Raw genomic sequence first — 22,901 nt, 5'->3', positions numbered from 1 at the left:
AGTAACAGTGGTGGCGGTGGTGGTGGTGATGGTGGTGGTGGAGGTGGTGGAGAGAGTATTGATTTGGGCAGTAACAGTGGAGGTGGTGGTGGTGGTGATGTCTGCTCAGAAGTCTGCTCAGCCCTGGGGTCTCAGAGAGATGCCGTCTGTGCCCACGCCGCCCTCTGCAGACACCAGCGGGGGGCGTCACAGTGGGGAGGTCAGCATGCCCGGGACCCGGTCCAGCAGGTAGAAGGAACAGAGGCATGAGTCTGCAGGATCCCTGAGGCTTACTTGGTGGAAACACACCTCCCTCCACCCCCCACGCCTGCAACAAGGCCCGACTGAAGTGGGGCACACAGAGGGGCGGCCACTGCCCCCTCCTGAACGACTCGAACCCTAACTGTACCACACTCACGCCTTAGCATCATCGGGAAACGAAATCCAATTTCCTTTTGACCTGAAATTAATTTTCAGAAGAAAATGTCCTTATCGTCTTTTGGGTGATGAGCTCCCAGCTGGTGTCCGATGCCTGGTGGGGGGAGCATGGGGGGCGGCCCCTGTCCTCGAAGTCAGCTGGAGCTTCCCAGAGGGAAGCTGGTTGGACACGAGGCAAGTATTCCGGAAGCAAGGGCAGCTGGCCAGCTGGCTGTGCGTGGGCAGTAAACTTCTCCCCCCGGCCTCTTCCACGTGGAGTTCGACCAGGGCTCTTAGACAGCTCAGGCGCATGCAGCCTCTCAGAGAAAAGTCATTGCCAAACCATGACAGCTCTCAGTAGTGGCCCCGGTCAGTCTTTGCTGAAGGTCAGGCCACGCTGGGCATGGGCTTCTCACCTGCAGGGTCTGATCTCAGGGTCTGTGGCTCCTGGTGGCCTGGTCATCCAGGCAGCCCTAACCAAGGGCCCTGGCTGCAGACCCCGCCTTTCTCCTGCCTCTGGCTGGTCTGGCACCAGCTGGTCCCTCTAAGATAAGGTGACCAGACGTCCCGATTTTGGCAGGACAGTCCCGATTTTTAACAATTTTTCCTGCATCCCACAGCATTTTTTAAAAGTCTCAAATTTTGGAAAGAATGCACCACAAACCAGGGTACACGGTTTCCGGCTGCCATGTGGCTATTTCGCCAGGACATGAGTTTTATCAATGGTGTCCTGCTTTACCAATGTTAAGATCTGGTTACCTTACTCTAAGACACCCCCCCCATGCCCTCCCGCCCAGTGCACTGCGGCCCTGTCAACAGTGTCCTCAGCCAGCACAAGATGTCATTCCAGAGAAAACAGAACCTAGTGGCTGGACGGGCTCAAGGGGAAGCCCAGGAGCCCAGAGGGGCCTGGCTCAGCTCCCATCAGACCCTGGCTTGAACACTGGCCGTTAGGCCCTGAGACCACCATTCAGAGCCGCTGGACAGGGACACTCATGGTTAGAAGCAGCAGGTCCTCAGAGCAGCGAACGGGCCAGAGAAAAGGCTAGTGCAGGCGTGGACAGCAGTGACCTGGGACTGCAGAGGCCACCCTGACCAAGCGGATGTAGGAAGAGGTCCGAGCAGAAGGGAGACAAGATGGGGAACTGCTGGGAACTTTGAGGCCAGGGCTGGAGGGTCATGCACCCCTTCTACCAGGAACTGGTGAGGACCAAAACCAGGCCCAGGCCCCGGCAATGGGCAGACCGTCCACAGTTGTCACAGAAACAAGAACCAGCCAGCAGGGTGGTTTTAAAACCATGAAATGCTTGGGGTTTTACCAACAACAGCTGCCTGCCTAGACTAAGTCCGCTCTGCGGAGCCCCTGCTGGGTCTTGGCCAGGCAGGGAGAGAGGCCCGGGGAGCTGGAAGGGATGGTCCTAGGGAGCAAGCCTGGAGGAGTGGAGGGTCTTACACCTCGCCTCTGGCCCTCACAGACACCCGGCCTGCTCAGCCTGCCCCTTCATCAGTCACTGCTGGGCCACCAGCAGGATGGGTCCCAGCTGCAGCCAGGGGCCAGGTGGACTGGGCTGCTCTCAGGCGTGCCCACCCTCTCTGGTCCCAGCAGGCAGCTCTGCCTCAGGGAGGCAGGAAGCAAAGGAGACAGCGAGACAGCGACTCCCCAGCTTCCTGCCCCCTGTGGCCTCCGGAGAAGGAGGGGGCCTGAGTGTGGGGTGGGAGGTGGGGCTCTGGTCCTCCCTCCCTGACCCAGAGTTGGCCCTGGGCCTGCAGTCCCTTGCAGCCAAAGTCCCTCGGCCTGTTCTTGTGCCTGGGCCCATCCCCACCGCAGACCCCAGAGACAACACAGATTGGCAACATGGGGACGTGGGGCGGGGTGCTGGGCTGGGGGCTCCATATCCAGCTGTCTGCCGGCCTACCCTCCTGCAGCTCCTCCTGTACCCGAGGAAGGGCGGAGTGGTGCTTGTGATGGCTCCACAGCAGGGTGGCCAGCCCCTCCGTTCTTCACCTGCGCAGATGTCCATCCCCCACCTGGGCTGCTGTCCCTGCCACATGTCTGACACACCTGCCGACAGTTGGTGACACTGATGGGCCAGGGCAATCCCACTTCCCTGGGTGACAACTGACCACATCTGGGGCCATTCAGGGTGGTCCCAATGAAGGGTGATTTGGTCTCAGGTGGACAAAGGCCAGGGTCATGTACCCAGTGCCCTCACACTCATTCCCACCTGCAGCAACCCTGCAGGACTGAGTAAAATTGCCCCACGCAATTCCTGAGATTACAGATCTCTATGGGAGCAGAAAGCCTCATCTTTCTCCCATTGAGCAGCTGGTGGGTTTGAACTGCTGACCTCAAGCTGAGTAGCCCAATGTTGAAACCACTCTGACCCACCTCCCACCAAAACCCACTTCCATCTGTCAGCTTGGGCTCGCGGAGAGCGACAGAACAGGGCAGAGCTGCTCATCTGGGTGTGAGGGTGCGACTGCCCCTGAGCAGACAGCCTCCTCTCTCTCCTCTGGGGAGGCAGGTTGACTTGAACTGCTGACTGTGCAGAAAGTGGCCTAATGCCTAAACCTAACATAATCAACCCCACTGTACTTACCAGGCGGCCGGCAGCCCGCACCAGCTTGTGGGAGGAGAAGGGAAAGGCCTTGTTGCTCAGGTCAGTGTCCAGCACCTCCTGGAGGACAGTCCGGCTGCAGGGAGGTCAGAGCCAGTCAGCAAACAGCCCTGGGTGCAGGGCCCTGGCCGGGACGGCACTGGGGCCACAGCAGGAGCAGTGCGTGACCTCGTCCTCCTAAGCAGCCGGACACCAGACACGCTCCTACCTGTCAAACACACCCCCAAGACACGTCTACGAGGACATGGAAGGGCGAGCCTGGCTGCCAGTCACACAGACCCCTCCCTGTCTCTCTGAGTGCCCCCAGCTGGACAGGCTGCACAGCCAGCCCCCACACCCCACCTGGAGACCCCACCACGCCTGACCGACTGGCACGGCATTCGGTCCTGTACCGCCCCGTGCGCAGACGGGGAGCTGGCTGTCGGGCCCATAGGGATGTCATGGGCTGATGTCCAGAAATAGCTTGCCAGGACTTTCCTCCCAGTGCTCCTTCGTCAGTTCCGCATCAGCGACAAGCAGTCGCCTGGCTCCACTGACCGACAGGCAGGTGGGCTGTGCATGGGGTGCATTGGCCCAGCACTGAACCTGGATCTTCGGTACATACTCTCTAACCACTGCCACCCCTGCCCCCCGTGTCCCACAGACCACGAGAGGCTGAGCTGGGGGCCAAGGCTCAGCATCCCAGGACCCTCGGTCCCCATCTGCATAGTGCACCCTCCTGGCCATTCACAGCCCACCCCTCTCTCTGCTCCACGTAAAGGCTTGTCATCCTTCAGGTCTCTGCCCAGCCACCAGCTCCTCTGAGAAAGCTACCCTGATCCCAACCTGGCTGGGCCCCCCAGCCCTGATATGCCTGTCCTCCTAGCGCCTCCCGAGCTGGGGGTGCTTGTCCACTCACTGGACCAGGAGCCTCTGGCACAAAGGGTGCTATGTGCCTGGGTGACAGAGGACACCCTGGCTTTGCCCAGCGGCCCCTCAGCAGAGGTGCCCTGCACCCACAATGCAGGGAAGAGGAGCCTTGTCCACCTGTCGGAGCTGAGTCTGTCCCCCACACGGGGAGGTCCCCACAGTGGGCACCCTGCTAGCATCCTTACGTGACACCCACCCAACACCCCGAGGTCTCCCACCTGGAAGCAGAGGCTCTCAGGGTTCCAGGGCTGCACAGAGATGGCCACACAGCAGACCCGGTGCCCACAGCTGGGCCCGCTCAGGCATCCCCTCCGCCCCAGGCCCGGAGCTGCCCCGCAGCAGGAGCAGCTGAGTCCCCTCAAGGGAGTGGTGTCATTCACCCCAGTTGGAAAGGAAGGGGGCACCCAGGTCCCACTGCACACCAGCTGGAGGAGACGGCAACTGTGCCCTCCCTAGGCGGCAGGAGGGGGTCACTGGAGGTGCAGGCTTCATGGCCAGCCAGGCCGCGGGGTCACGTCTAACTCCTCCAAGTAGGGTCACTGAGGGGGCAGTGTCACCGGCCCTCGGGGGGCTGCCCGTGTCTGTGATGGTGGTGGACCGTGGTTTCCAGTGCATCCCCTGCCACTCCCGAATCCTGTGCTGTCAGGGCTCATCAAGTGGGTTCCGACCCAGAGCGACCCTCTCCAGAATAAGTCTGAAAAATGAACTTCCGCTCCCAGGCCACGCCCGCCACGCTGCACCACACGTGCGCACGGGGAGGATGCTTCCAGAAAGTTCTATGCAGGGCCAGCCTAGACTGAGTGTTTCTCCCAGCGCCGCCCCGCCTCGCCAGAACGGCAGCCGTGAAATTATTCACACAAGGAACTGGGGCTATTTCTGCCGAGCAGACGGGGGAGAGCTGGCTCTCCTGAACTGACAGCCGACACCTGCCTGCCTGTGTGCCTGGGGCAGCTTATAATGAGGCTGCCCTCCTTCATCTGCCAGGAGCAGCCTCCCTCTCCCGCTGACAACCGGCCAGGTTCCTGTGGAGGCCTGTCTGCTCTCCCAAGAAGAAGCAAGAGCCCTTTTGCCTCACCTGGGTGTACCTGTCCTACATCCCTGTACAAAGCCCCTCTTGGTCCTCCTCGTGCTGTGGCCATGGGCCTGCCCTTTGCTTCCAGACCCTATCCTCTGCCAATGTCCCCACCAAGCTACCTCTCAAAAGACTTTTGTGTGGGGTCCACCTGAGCCCACCTGGCCACACCCACTACTGCGGGGCTCAGCAGGTGCCCCTCCTTAAGCCCCTACCTCTCCCGGCTGCCTCCTGCCCTAACCCCGAGGCCCACTCTCCCGTCAAGTCTGGAACAGCGTGGCCCCTGGCTTCTCACCCTGTCCTGCTGAGCCTGTTCAGCCCCAGTGCAGACCCGTGTCTAGACGGTCAGTGCTACCCCAACCCCCTGCTCCTCCTGCCCAGAGCAAGAGGGCTCTGTTACATATGGAAGGTGCAGAAATGGGGGGGGGGGTAAATCCCAAGTCCTCTCTCTAGAAAGCACCTGCACTTTTGCCCCACTCCCGGTCTCTCTCTACATCACAGTGGAGGGGTCTTTTCAAGGACACATCTGCTTGGGAGCCCCTTGTTTAAGACTCTGTGTGGCTCTACCTGGAGGCTGACAACTGAGGGTCTTCATGGACCTAATTCCTCTGGATGGAGTCAGTAAACACTGATGGGGAAAACAACTGAGTGGGAGAAGGTTCAGTAAATACTCATGGAGTGAATGAGAAGGAGAAAGTTCAGTAAATTCTTATGGGGTGAATGCTAGTGGGAGCAGGCTCAGTAAACAGGGAATGAATGACTGAGCAGGAGCAGGCTCAGTACACATTTATGGGGTGAACAACTGAGTGGGAGTGGGTTCAGTAAACACTTTATAGGGTAAATGACTAAGTGGGAGCAGGCTCAGCAAACAGTGACTGAATGACTGAGTGGGAGGAGGCTCAGTAAACACATATGGGGTGAATGAGTGGGAACAGGCTCGATAATGGGGTGAATGAGTAGGAACAGGCTTAGTAAACACTTATGGGGAAAACAACCGAGTGGGGGCAGGCTCAGTAAACAGGGACTGACTGAGTGGGAGCAGATTCAGTAAACAGGGACTGACTGAGTGGGAGCAGGCTCAGTAAACAGGGACTGACTGAGTGGGAGCAGGCTCAGTAAACAGGGACTGACTGAGTGGGAGCAGGCTCAGTAAACAGGGACTGACTGAGTGGGAGCAGGCTCAGTAAACCAGAAGTGACTGAGTGAGTAGCAGGTTCACCAGCAGACACATCTTGTTTAGAGTTTTTGGAGCTCATTCCATGGAGGGCAGCGTCCCTGCCACAGCCTCCTGACCCTCTTGGGAGGCGTCCTGTGCGCACACACAGAGTTGAAGAGCTCGCCCCACGGGGGACCCGTCTGTGGATGTTACTTTCCTGCCCGCTTCCCAGCCTAGGAGCTGTCGGCGGCAGCACAGTGTCCCCGAGCACAGGGAAGCACAGTCCACTCACCCCCAGCCCAGGCACAGGTCTTCTCTGGCTGGGCCTCTCCAGACGCTTGGTGACCTGGAGGGCCCACCCACTGCACCAGGCCCGGGTGGCCTCTGCTCACCTGGCCGGTCCCTGGATGCTGATCATGCCCAGGTCCTCCGAGTGGTCAATGAGCTGGCACCGGAGCCTTTGGTCCTGCAGCACTGTGGTGATGTGGGACCAGTTGTGTTGGGCCACGGCCCCGCCCACCGCCAGGTAGTAGCCATCCCCTGGAAACAGAAGTGAGAGGTGGGGAAAGAGGGAGGGGCCAGGGGACCTCCTGGTGAGAACAGAGAACGGACTGGCTCTTTCCTTCACAGGAATGCAAAGGTTAGAACTTGGTCACCCTGCAGGGACCTGATGACCAGCCTCCCCCACCAACCCCCAGGGTGACCACCCCTCCACACCAGAGTCTGGCACTGGGCAGCTCACCTCCCCCCAAACCCCAGATGTCTGGCACAGGCAGTCTAAGCCTTATGGCCCTCTCCAGTCCCTGGCTGTACCCCACAAAGCTCCCGAGGCCACGCCCCCACAGCTCCCGGGGTCACCCCCCACAGCTCCCAGGGCCATGCCCACACACCTCGAACTTCCAGTTCTGTGATGCCTGAGGAGGAAGACCTGCTTCCCAGATCCCACCACCCACCCCTTAGGTGTAACCCTGTCTTTCCCAGGAACCCTGGTGGGTGGCTCAGCAGTCCTGCTTCTGGCTGCTAAGTGCATGGTCAGAGGTTGAAGTCCGCCGGCCGCTCCATCGCAGAAAGACAGGGTTCCACTCCCATGGAGTGGCAGTCTCAGAAATGCACAGGGCAGTTCTACCCTGTGCTACAGGGTCGCCCTGGGTCAGGGGGGAGTCAGTGGTAGGGAATTGTGGGGGCTTTTTGTTTCCTAACCCCCCTTGCTCTGCCCCACCTGTCCACCCTCGGGACAGCCCAGGCCTGGCTTTCTGAGCCTCAGTTTCCTTCACAATGGATGGATGGTGATCATAAGTGTTATACGAGCCACCTCCAAGCTGAGCGTCTCGCAGAAACCCTGGGAGGGGGGGCTCTGTTGTTTCACAACTGGGGAAACTGAGGCTCAGGGAGTCAGGTCCCCCAGAGAGCACAGAGCCCCACAGCTAGCACCCCACCTCTCAGCAAATCCATTCCTTCAGGGATGGTCATGGACCCGCCCTACAAACCTGGGCTGACTTGCTCAGCCCTTGCTGCAGCTGTGTCATGGGCCCACAGCCTCGATGGCTCTGGGTAAAGCGGGGTCAGAGCCTGAGAGTCAAAGCGAGGGGTGCAGTGTAGCCACCATGGCTGTGCAGACAAGGGAGGATAGGGACTGAGCTCCCTGTCACTGGGGGCATGCAAGCAGAAGTGGAGGGACTGCAGAGAGCATCTAGGTATCAGCCTAGCTCTCTTCCAGTCGTGAGGCCGGCGGGAATTACTCGGGCACGGAGAGAGCTGGTGGAGAATGGATGAGGGAGGTAAAAGGAGCTCCGGTGAGTGGGTGGCAGGGCCCCAGGCTCAGTGCCCGCCCACGCCGCCTCAGTACAGACAGGTTCAAAGGCATAACCACCGCCTGACCGTGCTCCAGCATGGCTGTCTGCACCAAGCCTGCAGTTAGTGGGGGCGAGGCCCCTAATCTCCCCGGCCCTGACCACAGTGGGCACGGGAGGTCATTACAGAGAGGACCGAGGCTCCCGCACCCTGCCATCAGAGGCCACACCATCACAGGGTCCCTGTGCCCCCAGAGGCTGCTCTTACCTTCAAAGGCGGGGGCCAGCGGGGATGCCCGTGGCCCAGGGTCCAGCCGGCTGACGGTCAGGTCACTCTCTGTGCCTCCCCGCTGGTTCAGCATGCAGGTGTACACGGTGGAGCCTGGGGACAGGAAGACATCAGAGCACGTGGCCACCACAGCAGGGCTGAGCCCCTTGTCCTAGGGGACAGTCACCACAGAGGCTGGCCACCACTTGGCAGGATGAGTCAGTGACTCGGAAGAACCCTCCATTATGACAAAATGTCCCCAACAAGAGGCAGGAGGCCCCCGGCATTGTCACATGGGGAGAGGGAAGATTTGGAAGGGAGTGTCTTTCTTCTTAAAAAAAATTTTTTTAATAATTTGATCATTTGATATTAAACTCTCCTACTGTTTTTTTGGCATTTAAAAATCATTTTATTGGGGCTCTTACAAATATTATAACAATCCATAAATCAGTTATATCAACCGAACTTGTACAGATGTTGCCATCATTGTTTTCAAAATATGTTCTTTCTACTTGAGCCCTTTGAGATCAGCTCCTCTTTATTCCGTCCCTCCCTGTCGTAGTTACATCATCTGGCGTCAATTTGAGAGGATTAAGAAAGAAGGGGTGGAGTCAGCCTGTCAATCAGGTCAAAGCTTAATGACCTCTTTTGGAGGTGTGGAGGAGATAGCTGGAGGTCACTCCCAGAGAGACATTCTTGTTGACAAGCCACATGGAGACAGGCTGATGGTAATCAGTGCCTCGGAGCTGAAGGAGCCACATGGAGACCTCTGCCAGCACTGAGATGCTTCCACCACCACTGGATTCACAAGACTTTCCACCCACTGGCCTGTGATCTTCCTGCATTTGGCATCATTGCAAGTGTTGCGTGAGTCTAAAGAGGAATTTATAGACTGGTACTGGTTATGTGGGCTAAGATCGGACTTATGGCTTTGGACTGGACGGGCTGGCATGCTTTCTTAATGCATAATTGCTCTAGTATATAAAGCTCGTTCTTATCTGACTTGGAGTCTCCCTGGATTTGTTTCTCTGGTCTACCAGCACTAACACACTCCCCTACCCGTGTTCTTGAAACACCTTCCCACTGGCTCCTGCCATCCCAGCCATTGTCCATAACACATGGAGAAGGTTTAGGTACAAAATTCGTGTCTTAGTCACTGCAGAACCTAGCACTGCACCTGTCATGGCAGGTGCTCAGCGAATGTCTGCTGCATACAGGAGTACGTGGATGGAACGTGGATGGATGAAAGGGTGGATGGATGGATGGATGGATGGATGAATGGATGGAAGGTAGATGGATGGGTGGGTGGACGGAAGGGTAGATGGATGGATACATGGATGGAAGGATGGATGGGCGGATGGAAGGGTAGATGGTGGGTGGGTGGATGGAAGGATAGATAGGTGGATAGAAGGGTGGATGGAAAGTGGGGAGCAGGTGGGTTAAAGAGAGGGATAGAAGCTGTACTTGCGCGTCAGTGGGTCAGTTGGTGGATTACCTGGCTGGTGATAGGTAGGTTTTCTTATCAGAGAATAAGATGGAGGATTGGTGAAGAGAAGGGAGATGTGCATATCACCCTGCCCCCTCCTGGGAGACATGAGAGTCAGCGGCCTGAGTCTGTTCTGTCATTAATGAAGCCAATGGAAAGGTGATGAGGTGGAGAGATGGCTGGGGAGTGGGGGTGGGGAGGATGGAAGAAGATGGCGAGGTCCTTGGGCCTGGGGCTTGGTGCTGAGCAAGGGCAGGCCCTGGGCAGAGAGGACTCGACAGAGAGGCCCAGGCTGGGGTGAGAGGCAGGACCCCGGAAAGGAAGAAGTTGGCTGGTCAACATCTCTCGGTACCTGGGCCAGTGGCCAGCCTGCCTGGCACTGGGATGCCGGCATTCCGTACCTGGGGGCCGACTGACATCAGCAGAGAAGAGCCAGTCTGCAGCCTTCCTCGCGTCTGGTCCCACCAGATAGAATTTCCCGAAGTAGGACATGTCGAACACGGCAGCAGCCCCTCTGCAAGCCAGACACTCCTGCTTGATCTGGAAGCCCAAGCGCGGGAGAGACGTGAGGGGCCTGGCCTAGGCATTCTCCGTAAGACAGTGGCGCTGCTGCTCCCTCCCGCTCCTCTTTCCCAAGCCCTCTTCGGAGGAAATCTTCTGGAGCTCAGCTCTGGAGCACGCCCCAACACGCTCGTCTCCACACTCAGAACATGCTCCACGAGGGATCGCACGCTAACTAGGGGCCCCAAAGTCACAAGGATTCACCTCAAACCAAGCCTTCTCTGACGACAAGGGTGAGAAACACACCAACCAGTGGAAAAGAACCCCCACCATCCCAATCAGCACTAGCTCAAAAAAGAAACCACAGGGACATTAGCGGGACGACCGGGAAACTTCCAGAGTGGGGGGCTGAGGCCACGCTCCCCGGGGGAGCTGTGTGCCACAGACCTGCATTAATGACAGCAAGAGCGCTCAGGCCCGTGGCCTCACCTTCCACCTCGAACACTCCCCAAAAGATCCCGCTCCGGCCAGAGCACGCGGTCGGAAGGACGTAGCCGGGTTGAAAAGGCACCGAGACAATAGGCACGAGCGAAAATCAACAAACTCGGATTTCCAAAGAAAGAACATTGACACACCTTTGGCCAAGTGGGTCACGAGAGTGTGGCAGAGAGGGCGAGGGCGAAGGCGAGAGAGACATTCTGGAAATAATAAACAATGGAGGACCCACCGCCCACTTACAGAAATGAAAGCACAACAAGCTAGAGAGCTGAACCCTCAGCGGGCAAGACACACTTCACTGAGGCTGACCCAAGGAGAAACCGACGAGCTGAAGCGACGTCTAACAAGAAAACCGACCGAATCCATCACTTAAAAATTCCCTCTGCGCCAAACCCCCGCCACAGCCACAGCGGTCCCACCGTGTGGTACTGGTGAGATGATAGGGTCACAGACCACGGGACAGAATGGACGCCCCCAAAAAACACCCGCACCCACTGCCAAGCAGCTGATCTTTAACAAAGACCACCCCCAAAAAATTAAACCAGTCAAGGGAACGGGAGAGTCTCTTCAACAGATGGTGCCTGCAAAATCAGCTCTCCAGCCGCAGAGGAAAGGGGATCCACATCCCGCCCCGGCACAACAATGAGCCCCAAACGGGGGTCGCGTGACATGTCTCAGTCCTGCAGACATCGTTTTGCCTCAGTGAGTGACGCTATTGAAATGTGTGCCCGCTGTCTGAGCCCCAGCTGCCCTGGTGGCACGGTGGTTGCGTACTGGGCTAGGCAACCTGCATGGTCGCAGCAGGGAGAAACTGCTGCCGCTCTTCAGGCGGGAACGGGCTTTCTGCTCCCCTGCAGAGTGACAGTCATGGGACGGCGGTTCTTCCTGTTCTCCAGACTCGCTATGAAGCAGACTCCACTCAAAGGCAGGGCACGTGGGTTGTGTGAGCCGAACGCTCGCTGGTTTGTCAAATGGTGTTGAGTTACCGAAGCTTCTAACCTGGGTAAGGACCCTCCCATGTCTTTCAGTCTGAAAGGCTTTCCTGTGTCTGCCCATTCTCCGAGGACTCTGAATTCTGGACCACTGGCTAGATTGATGCTGCTCTGATTAGTACTACCAAATGGCTCGCGGACGTTACCGAAACGATTTCTCAACAAGTCGACAATGCTCCCTCTCAATCAGTGGTTCTCAAGCTTCCTAATGCCACGGCCCTTTGACACAGTTCCTCCTGGCGCGGTGGTGGCTGCCGGCCCTGAGGACTGCGGGCCTTCCTCTCAGCCTCTCTGCCCTCAAGTCGATTCAAGCCCTGCTGACCCCAGAGGCCTGGCTGTTGTTTGGCTGAAGGTTGATCTGCGGGGTGAGGTTCGCTCCAGGCTTGGAGGGTGTCTGAGAATCCCAGTCCTGAGGGTTCCACTGGTCTCCTTCACGACTTTGCGCTCTGGTCCACATTCTCTTCTGCTCTCCCCGGGGTCTTCCCCGGCGCTCCCTGTCAGAGCGGTCGGGGGCAGTGGTCCGTGGGCACCATCTAGTCCTTCTGGTCTCAGGGGCCTGGGCTTTTCTTGCAGGACCTTTCGCTCGTCAGTTTGCTGTCAGCTCCATTGGCGTACGATAACAGGTCCAAGAATGAAGACAATGTTCTCAATGACTGTGTCGGCGATGACACGGCTCTTCCTTAATGCGTTCAGACCACCGCACTGTATGGCGCGTGAATTGTACGCCAGTGGAACTGTTGAGAAACAGACTGTGACGAAAAACATAATGTGATGGTGGGGGGGGGGGGTGTCACCACCACATGAGGAACTGTATGAAAGGGTCACGGCATGAGGAAGGTTGAGGACCACTGGCCTAAAGGTTCCAGTCTCTGTAACCCCCAGGGTCAGTTAGACCCTGTCCGTCCTGCAGTCTCAAGTTGAAGTCCACTCGGTGGCAGCAGGTTTGGAGACCATGCTGACAGAAGACAGCTGGCCGCTTCTAGGGATTCGCAGTAAAGCACCATCTCTGATGGAAAAGGCCACACAGCAGACGAAGAATGGGAGCAGCCTCCTGGGCCTGACGAGGGGGCAGCCCACGTGCAGAGCAGCCAAAGATGGAGGGCGGTCCTAAGACCAGGAGCACGTTGAGAGCGGCCAGCTCCAGTGCCTGTCAGCACCTCCCGGAGGCTCTGGCCAGGACAGTGAGGTAACCACCGTGAGCCATCGTCCCCTCCAAGCAGCCCCGATGGGGCAATGGTGCGAGCTGGCGGCAACCCACAAGGTCCACAGTTCGAAGCTGCTCCTCGGGAGAAAGACAAGGCCTCTGGCCCCGGAAAGGGTGACAGTCCGGAAACCTACAGGGACATTTCAACCGGCTTTCTCTAGGGTCTCTGAGAGTCGGCATGGACCTGAGGGCAGTGGATGTGGGCCTTCTTGTGGCCCCTCCAAGTCTCCCCAGCCTTGACAGGTAGCGGCCTCCCCCCACCCCCCACCTCCCACACACACACCCTCTGAGGCCCATTCAAGAGGTCGCGGTGCTGAGCCTATTTTCACCGCAGACACTGGCCAGTGCTGCAGACATGCTCAGGGCACCGTGGTGTCTGTTCACTCCCCACGACCCTGGACGCGCCACGGACTTCCTGCAGCTGCCCCGGCCTTTCCGGCCCCTGCTCTGAGCCGGGAGCAGTTTTTGCCAGGCAGCCAGGGCTGCAGACCAAAGCCAAAGCCGGCTTCCCAGCTGAGGCTCATCTGCTGGGCTGGGGACCCTACCAGCCTCGAAACAGGCACGGACTCACGCCTTAGAGCTGCTCGGGCGTCTTGGTCACGAGCCGACTGGCACTCCCTGAGCCCCCGAGTCCCCGAGGGCCAGAAGCAGCCGACTTCAGACACACTAGGCTCACCCCACTACCCAGAGGGGCTCGGTGGGAGGTGGGCTTTGCGGCATGCACCCTCCTGCTCCCTCAGGCCTGCTTACCAGTTTGGCCACCAGAAAGGCAAACATGGTTATCCAGCTTACCTGCTAAAGGTCAGAGTTCCAAACCCCACCCCCCACCCCACCCCTGAGACACCTTGGAAGGCAGTTCCTAGAGGTCTGCTTGTGACAAACCAGTCTGAGGCAGCCCTGCAGACAGCTCTACTGGGCCTCCGTGGGTGGCTGTGGGTTAGTCAACTCAGTTGCAACCAGGGACCCGAGGCTCCCAGCCGACCCAGTCACAAGCTGCCGTGCTCCGGCAGCAAACCCCCAGGACCAGCGGCGTGACCCTCCGTGCAACGTGAAGTGGGGCCTTTGCTCAAGTTTTACAAAAACTCTTAAAAGCTCCGCGTGGTTACAAGTGGGGCTGCGATTCCGAAGGCCGGCAGTAGAGCCACCAGACGCACCATGCGAGGGCGAAGGGGATCTGCTCCTGGGAAGAGTGACAATCTCAGAAACTCACAGGGGTGGGTCTACCCTGTCCTGGAGGGCCGCTGTGCATCAGCACCAACCCGAGGGAATGTGGAATAAATCGTAAAAGAGACCAGGCTCCTGGCCAGGCAGAGGCTGCTGGGACACCTGAGCTGAAGACCGTCTGTCCCCCTTTAAGTCTGGAGCTGAACCCTAATAGGTCTAATAGGGGGACTCAAGAGGCAGGTCCTCAAGGAGATGGACGGACCACGAGCGCAAACCAAGAACGACTGTGGATGGCGCTGGACGGCGCTTTTGTTTCCGCCTGGGAGCGGGACCGCCCCACGGCCCCTAACAACCACGGAGGAGGACAGCTGCACCAGTACACATGCCTCGGAATCGCCGGCCGACCGTCTGAGCGCAAGGGGCAGCAGCGCTAAGCCCACGTCAAAGTTGGAAACCGGAGACGCGGAGGTGGAAGGAGCAGTGGGTGCGTGGAGGGCGGGCAGCCAAAGCGTACAATCAAGGCGAGGAGAATTGTTGGATGTAAACCTTGATGCGCTCTGCAAGCCTGCCCTTAATTCTCAAGGGGGCAGCTTTTAACCTCAGCTGCATTCCCGAGCAGTTTCAGGGAGGCAGCAGCGCCCCGGAAGTCAGCCTTGACACTTCCCGGGGCGTGGCCAGAGGCACAGGTAGGCCCTGCAGGGGCGTGGCCGGGGCGTGGCCCGAGACACAGGTAGGCCCTGCAGGGCCGTGGCCGAGGCGTGGCCAGAGGCACAGGTAGGCCCTTCCTGCAGGGGCGTGGCCGGGGCGTGGCTCGCAGGCTGTGGGCGTTGTTTTTCCCCTAACCTCACAGCCCCGTCCCGGGAGGTACACGGCTCAGACTCTGCTCGGAGAGGGGACTCTGCCTGCGCCCCGCCTTGGCATAGAGGGAGGGGCCAGAACGAGAGGCTCCCCCAGGCCCAGGGTGCTCACCGCCTCGTGGTGGGGCGGGAAGTGGAAGGTGTACTCGTCGCTCAGCAGCTTGTTGTAGGTGTAGCCCTGGTGCGCCTGGTGCCCGTAGGCTCCGTAGTAGTCGTAGTCCAGGACCTGTGGACAGAGCACGCTGTCACCGCTGGGTCACCGGCCTCGCCCGCCTTCCCGCCCATGCACATACAGGGCCAGGGACCGGCTGGCAGACCCTGAAGGGGTCCTGGGGACACAGACGTGAGCTGGCTTTGTGCTCAGTCCCGCCCTCACAGAGTGATGGGGCAGGCATTCCGTAAGCGGTCAGTACCCCTTGGTGGGGTGCCAGGAGGGTGGGGCGGGTTCAGGACTTGGAAGGAGGGACTTGGGGAAGCTGGGGGTCCCAGACCAACCCTGAGCAGGGAAAGGAAGGGGTGGAGGGGGGGGGGGACAGCCTGGATGGTAGCAGCTGCTCTTGCCATGGTGACGTCACCTGTCTACACTGGGGAAACTGAGGCACAGAGCACTGGACCACCTCAAGATCAAGGCAGAACTTGGGTGGAACAGCACCAGGGGCTCCAGGGCTGGCCCCTCACCCTACCGGTCTCAGCTTCCCCCCTCACCGTCTCGCAGACGCTCTGAGGGTCTGTTCCCGCTGACAAGGCCCTCCCTCGCTGCGCACCCACAGAGGGGGGCAGCTGTCTGCCTTTCATCACCAGCTCCCAGGTGAGAGTCCAGAGTGGGTGACGCCGAGCCCTGCAGAGGCTCTGCAGGGAGTGGACTCCTGGGCCTCCGGCAGGGACATTGCTGCCTGGTCCAGGGTCAGGGGCTCGGGCTCTTCCAGGCTCCTCCCAGGACCACTCCTTGATGGGGCAGCAGAGGGTGCTCCAGTCCCCCACCCAGGCCTCTCCCAGCTAGCCTTGAGGGAGGAGGGAGCACTGGGGACCATCCAGAGTCCTGCCTGGCCTGGTTTCCCAGACAGCCTCTCTGGGCCCTCAGCCCGGCCCCCCGTGGCCACTGAGTGTCCTCATCACGGGGGCTCTGTGACCCTGGCCAGTGGGGACAGGGGACAGTGGCTGACAGCTGGGAGGCGACTAGGCTGCCGTCGCCCACCGAGGCCCTGGAACTCAGGGGACCTGGTTGCTATAACTACAGGAGCTGTGTTGAACTGAAAAGGGATTGGTAAGCCCACAGACGAGCCCCAGGGCTCCCCAGAGTCACTCAGGCAGGCAGCTGCCGGATGGATCCTGGCAGAGCCCAGAGCTTCCCGGCCACCCAGAGCCAGCCAGTGAGCCCCCGCTTATGAACTAGCCCCAGAAATCACACTCCCTCCCACGTGTATAAACTCGTAGGTATAGTTGCCAAAAAACACAAAAGTGGGCTTGGGAGATGCTACCTCTAATGTGGACCCCCCACCCCGTGGCATGGGCTCAGGTGTCTGGGTCCCACAGGATCCTGGCTGTGGAGCCCCCCACTGTGGGGGTGGGACTACCGGTACCTGGAGAAGCATGGCCCCAAGGCAGGTGCCATGCTCTGATGGGCAGATGGGGCCAGGGCGTCGTCTCCTGTCACAAAACCATCAACCCTAACCCAGGCTCCGATCTGGCTCCAAGGGGCAGGAGGGCAGTCAGGCAGGGCAAGGGCAGGGGAGATGGACTGTAGCCAGGCAGACCTCTGGGCTGGTGGGCAGTCCCCCTGGCTGGACGAGGCAGCCTTGCTTACCGGGGCTGCCCCGTGGGGGCTGAACCATCCGGGCCGCTCCCAGCCGTGTCTCTCTTGGAACACACAGCCCCGAGCCAGCAGCTCCTGGGAGAGAGGGACGAGGGAGAGAGGACGTCACCTTCCACGCCTCCGACAGGCACCTTGGTACCCGCAACACTCCAAGCCCCCGCAGGCAGCAGCTTCAGGAACCCTTGACCCACTCTGCCCCTCAAACCTGAGGGCACTTGGGCAGGAGGTCCACAAACCCTGACCAGCCCACAGCCCACATGGCCTTGTACCAAGCAGGGACACCTGTCTGACAGCAGGTGGCCTCCTGACCCCAGAGAGGGTATGCTGTGGTCACACTGGCACTCAGTGACCCCAATATGTCCCTCCTGGGGTTCAGTGATTCCAGGCTTCTTGGGAGGCCCAACTCAGGTGTGAGTGCCCATCCCACCCCAGTGAGAGGTGCACGGTGGCCTCAGAAGGACACTCCTCTAGGGACCCCACACACAGTCGGGTCTCCTCTGAGTGGGAACCCCCAGTCTAAGGGGGGCAAGTATCCTGCCAACACTTAGAATGCCATGGAGTGGGCCTCTGCGGGGAGCAGGTACAGCCGCCCCACCTGGCAAACCTGACAGCATCATCTCACAAGGGGGAGGGGCGGGGTGCTCAGAACGTAAGTGACAACAGGTGGCTGGTCAGGGAGACCCTGGGCTCAAGTGGACTGGACCATTGGTCAGGCCAGAAACCCTCAGTCCAGGTGGTCTGGGAACTGACCACTGACAGCCTGGACCCTGCCCTAGGTCTTCCTGCCCCCTCCCCCAAGAGGGAGGCTCAGCTTCAATACCTGCTGCTGCCTCCACATCCCAATACCCTCTCAGGAGCTGTGGGGGCTGGGCTCTGAAAACCAGAGAGGCTGTGCTCCTGAGAGGTGGAAGACCAGGGAGCTGACCAGCCAGGAGGAGGGCCAGGACCTGGGGGAAGTCCAGGGAAGGAGCCCCCAGACTATGGGGGCCTTGGTGGCCATGCAGCACAGGCCCCAGAGAAGGGCACTAGACAGTAGGTTTTGCCATATATGTAGGAGTTTATGGGGGTGGGGTGGGGCAGGGCATCTCAGTTGGGCTCGGGAGCATGCTGTTGGCTAGCTGCTCCTCACTCTGTCCTGACCTTACCCAGACATACCCCAGACTTGTTCCCACCTGCCTGACAGCACGTGTGACCTCCTGCCTTTTCTGTCACCTACATTTTTGTGTCCCCAGGCAGGGCCTCTTCCTGCACATTCAGCAATGTGTCCCCAGCCCAGGCTCGAGGTCTGGCTTGTTGGGGTACTCAGCAAGCACATGGGACATTCAGGCCCCAGTGCCTCTCCTGCCCTGCTGTCCCCCAACACCCCAGGCACAGGGAGCAGGTACCTTGTGCAGGGGGTCTTGCCGCATGTTGCGTCCCGCCAGGGGCTCGTCGTGGGGGAAGACCACGGAATAGTTCTTAGCGTAAGACTCATGGCTGCGCTCCCGGACCCAGCGGCCGTGGTCAGTCAGTGAGTGGTGGAAGCGCCTGCAGACGGAGGGCAGGTCAGCACCTGGAGACCATGACGGGGGAGCACCAGGGGATCCAGCCCCCGACACAGGGAACCCGAGGGCACTGTGGTGGCAGCATCCAGAGACAGGCGTTCTCCCAGGTCAGCAGTCAGAGGCAATGGACCAGACCCCATCCCTGGGCCCCCAGGAGAGCTAGTGGGAGAGCCCAGATAGGCCCAAAGCTGTGCCAGTGCCAGGGACAGGACCTCGGTGTCCCCCACCCCTGTGGGTTCCTTGTCCCCACACTTCAGCAGTCACAGGTGGGCACAGAAGCAGAGTTGGGGGTGAGGAGGGTGCAGGGGCTGGGATGGCATGATGGAAGCTCTGGGGAGGCCGGGACTGGAGCCCAGAGAACTGCTCTGCCCTGCCCCTGCCTAGTCTCCTCACACGGGGCCCAGCTCCCACCAGGTGAGGCAGGCAGCCAAAGCTCCATACCACTGCTCACATGCAACAAGTTTGGATCAGAACCCCCTAAAAATTCTCTCTCTCTCTCCCTCTCCCTCTCCCTCTCCCCACAGTGGGTCTGGGGGCGGGCAGGGGTGAGAGCCATGACTGCACACAGGGGACACAGGAGGGAGCTGACCCAGTCTGGAGGGCCCAGCCATGAAAGGTGGGCAGAGCTCGCCCGGTGGGAGGCATGGACACAGAGGAGGGGGGACTCCTTCAAGGACTGTGTCAGGTTGGAGCAGCTATGCATGGATGTGAGGTCAGGTCTCTTGGCCCCCACCCAGTAAGGGGAGGTGCACCCCCCATCCTTGGGTGCCTGCCATGTGCACAGCCTCCAGGACTTGCTCCCACAGTCCTTTGCAGCCCGTGCCGGCACAGCGAGTCCGACAGAGTCCGGCCACCCTGCCAGAAGGCATGGAGCGCACACTCCTGACCTCTGCCCCTCAGTTTCCCCCTCTGTAAAGTGGAGGACAGTGGGAGGGGCTGCGACCTCCGGGGGAGGGGCTCTCCCAGCCCTTGGCTGCCTCTGCCACTCCAGGGAGGACTTGTCCTGATCTGTGTGCTCAGGGGACACTCACCTGATGTCATACCCATACATGTCTTTCTCGGGCCGTCCGTGGATGACCCAGTGTGCCAGCTCCTGCCCACAGCCACCACCCAGCATCATTCCTGGGGGGTGGGGGAAAGTGGGGGTCACAGTCTCCTGTCAGCCCCAGAGCCCCCCATCCCCTGAGCCCCGCAGTCTCTGGGCACTGCAGCCACACCTACCTACCTGCACTGTTGAAGCCGCAGCCTAGGAAGAAGCCTCGAAGCTCAGGCGCCTCCCCCATCAGGGGCTTGTGGTCGGGCGTGAAGGATTCTGCAAGGGATGGGCCTGGTAAGTCTCCCCAATCTGCACCCACCTGAGGAGCGGGTCTCCCCAGAGAGAACGAACATGTCAAGACGGCAGTCTGCAGGTGCCTCCTTCACACAGACCCGCCCCCCCACTGCTCCAACCCCAGCCCAAGAGCCACCTACTCCAGGGAGCTTCCCTGGTGTGCCTGTCCAGTCACAGGGTCCCCATCCGTCCACCTACCAACAAGGGATGCTTGCCTCCTGCCCTGCATGTTGTCCCAGTACCCCCACACACTGGACTGAAAGCCCCCCAAGGACAGACCCAGCTCTGACTCAAAGCCCGTCCCCAAACCCTAACCTGCTGCTGTCATGACCATGCCAACACAGACACAGAGCAGCTTCCTAGGATGGAGTAGCCCCACCCCCACAGGATTTCTGAGATGGTCTGCCTCTACGGGAGCAGACGGCCTCCTTGTTCTCCCTCAGAGCCGCTGGTGGGTTCGCACCACCGACCTCACAGTTGACAGCCCTCTGCTTCAACTACTGCTGGTGCTTGATTGGAAGCGAGCGTCTGGGTCCCTCTCTGCAGCCAGACCACGCAGCAGGGGAGCCTGGCATAATGGCAGCAGAGGGGCTCCCCAGCCTGGGGTCTGGATTTGAACCCTGTGAACTTGCCCCCTACTAGCAGAGTGCACTTGAGCTTGCTGAGCCTTCATTTTCCCACCTGTAAAATTGGGTGATGTATTTGCTCCACAGGGCTGTGAGTTAGACAGCCCTACTAGCATCTGCAGCCCCCCCATCATGGGCCAAGCCCCTGAGACCGAGCCAATGCCCAGATCCACACGAGAGGGCTGCAGGAAGATAACAAGGTGGGGCAAGGGGCACAGGGGGGGCAGGGTGTAGAGGTGGAGGCTGGGGCTCAGGGGGATGGGTTTAGAGGTGGGGGGCTAAGGGTGAGCGGGGTGTAGAGGTGGGGGCTGGGGCTCAGGGTGAGGGGGACCAAGAAAGCTTCAGGGAAGCATCTGAGCTGATGGAGCCTAGACAGGGGGACAGGGGTCAGGGGTCCTAGAGCAAATCGTTCAGCCCCTGCAGGAGGGGGTGGGGCTGGGGGACAGGGTTGGAGGACTAGAGGCAGGTGGGAGGGGACTCGGAACCAAGGTAGGGAGCTGGGTGCTTCTCCAGGTAGGTGGAGTCCCTGGGCCCAGACATGTCTTCCCACAGCCTGGCTCCCATGACCACAACTTCCCTCTCCATGGCGAGGCCAGGTGGTCTGCTCCCCCACCCCCTGAGCTGTGCCCCCCAGTGGTGCCAGGTCACCTTTGCCAGGCTGGAGGCCAGCCCCTGAGTGAGGGTGGCGCTGTGGATGCCGGAAGTCATCCCCAGGAGTCCTCGCCCAGCTACAGTCCCCACTCACCCGGACCGCAGACTGTGGACTTGACCCCTGTCCTCTCCAGCACGGGCACCCGGTTGATGGCACCTTCGATGTGCTGGGTGAACACATCCCAGTCCAGGTCAAAGAGGCCAAAGGCAAACTTGTCTGACACCTGTGTGGGCGGAGTGGAGACCATGTCCTGTGGCCGCCGGGAGCAGCCCAGAGCCTGCTCCTGGCCTCCCCTCGGCCTCTACAGGGTGGGCAGGCTAAGCAGGGCCAGGACAGGGGCTGGGGCAGTACCTCAGGTCCCCCAGGCCTGTCTCCCCTATGGCAGGCCCTCAGCAGGCCTGTGTGTCCTCTCCTGGACAGACCAACCCCCAGCCTGGCTCAGTGTCCACCTGGCCACTTGCTTCCTCCTCTCCTTCCATCCCCATGTTGGCCCTGTTGTGCCCAGGCTGCCATGGGCCCCACTGCCTGGCACAAAGGCTCTTCCCGGGTCTGGCCGGCCTCCCCCACGACATCAGTCAGGGGCATGCTGCAGCGGACCTGGGGCCTCACCCCCATCCCTTCTTCCTAGGTCACGCCCACCCTGACTACCTCCTCCAGGAAGCCCGCCCTGACTGCCAGGCCACAGGCAGCCCTCCCACCCCAAGCTTCCCCCTTGCTCACACCCTGCCAACCTTGTTCAGGGTGCAGATCAGGAACCCCAAAGTCCATGACACGTGACCATCTGTGTGCCCCCAAACACAGCACCCAGCGCACACTACTTCCCATCACGCCCCCCTCCCAGAAAGCTGGACACTCCCCGGTCACGTGGCCACCAGCACGGATGGACACTGTGAGTATAGGGACAGAGCGGCTGTGTGCACTCAGGGAGTCTAAACTGGGGTCCCCGGGCCTGGGGGGGAGACTGCTGCAGCTGGGGGAGGGGGGCGCGGGGGCAGTGACCCTGATGGTGCCCCATCCTCTGAAGTCAGCATGCGTCCGACCCACAGTCCCTCAACTCCCGGGGCCTCAGGCACAGTTCTGACCCTGGATGCTGTTCCCCTTGTGGGGGGCAGAGAAAATGGGGTTTGACCTCCCTTGTGGGGCCATTAGGCTTGCCCCAGCCATGCTTTAGTGTGTGGCTAGAACATTCCAGTGGGTAGAGGTGTTCGGAAGTGCCTTGCACACCCCCTGCCCAACTCACAATGCCCCCAGGGTCCAGTTGCTCACCTCCTCCCAGAAGATGGGGTTGGCCTCGTAGCCGCCCACAGACAAGGCGTCCCCCTGCAGCCGGAGGTACACAGAGGCATCGTGGTCTCGGACATTGGGCATGTTCTGAAAGGCAGAGTGCCGGAGCCTGGCGTCAGCAGGCCGGGCCGGGGCCAGCCGTTCCCCTACGAGGGGACCTTGACCCGCTCATGTCATGGGCCCTGAAGACAGCACGGATGTGGTTTCTGTTACATTCAGCACTGGAAAATGTTCCTCAATCAGGTCTCCCTCCCCCATAGGTAACAGCCAAGGGGTGGGAAGAAGGGGGCGCAGGGAGAGGTGTACCCACAAAGGTCAGAGAGCAGGTGAGGTGACAGGGGGCAGGGGTGGTCCAACATCTATGGACGTTTCTGGTGGACAGGGAGACGTCGCTCAGGTTTAGGGTGAGGAACAGGATGAGTCAAACTCTCCATGGGACCCCCATAGCTGAGGAGGGCAGGCCGGCTGAACACAGGAAGGTTGGCTAAAGGTTCAGGGGGTTGAACCCAGGTGCTGCCCCGCCCCCTCCAGGCTCTGCCCCGCCCCCTCCAGGCTCTGTGCTCCAGGTTCCAAGAGGGAAGAGACTCAGGAGAGGGGTCTCTGGCCACAGCAAAGGGTGCTGCTCTAAGAAGCCCACCCTCTCCAGCTTCAGATCAGCCAGATGGTCACAGACCACAGGCAGGACTCTGAGACGGGCGGTCTCGGGACACGCCACACCAAGGCCTGTGGACGCCCTGCCGG

At 60.2% G+C, this 22,901-nt stretch overlaps 1 protein-coding gene across 1 annotated transcript in view; it reads right to left on the bottom strand.

Moving 5' to 3' along the window:
• SARDH (sarcosine dehydrogenase) overlaps positions 1–22,901 on the bottom strand; it is a 38,758-nt gene that overhangs the window by 6,000 nt on the left and 9,857 nt on the right. Inside the window, exons 7-17 of the mRNA XM_075559842.1 lie at positions 22,143–22,247; positions 20,970–21,099; positions 19,494–19,580; positions 19,300–19,390; positions 18,110–18,251; positions 16,716–16,799; positions 15,024–15,137; positions 10,097–10,235; positions 8,210–8,323; positions 6,544–6,691; positions 2,997–3,090 (exon numbers count right to left, since the gene is read on the bottom strand). Coding sequence (XP_075415957.1) covers positions 2,997–3,090; positions 6,544–6,691; positions 8,210–8,323; positions 10,097–10,235; positions 15,024–15,137; positions 16,716–16,799; positions 18,110–18,251; positions 19,300–19,390; positions 19,494–19,580; positions 20,970–21,099; positions 22,143–22,247 — 1,248 coding nt within the window. The remainder of the gene's footprint in view (positions 1–2,996; positions 3,091–6,543; positions 6,692–8,209; positions 8,324–10,096; positions 10,236–15,023; positions 15,138–16,715; positions 16,800–18,109; positions 18,252–19,299; positions 19,391–19,493; positions 19,581–20,969; positions 21,100–22,142; positions 22,248–22,901) is intronic.

This window comes from Tenrec ecaudatus, chromosome 10 (assembly GCF_050624435.1).
Source record: "Tenrec ecaudatus isolate mTenEca1 chromosome 10, mTenEca1.hap1, whole genome shotgun sequence".
Classification (NCBI taxonomy): Eukaryota; Metazoa; Chordata; class Mammalia; order Afrosoricida; family Tenrecidae; genus Tenrec; species Tenrec ecaudatus.
This window is presented reverse-complemented; position numbering and strand designations above follow the sequence as displayed.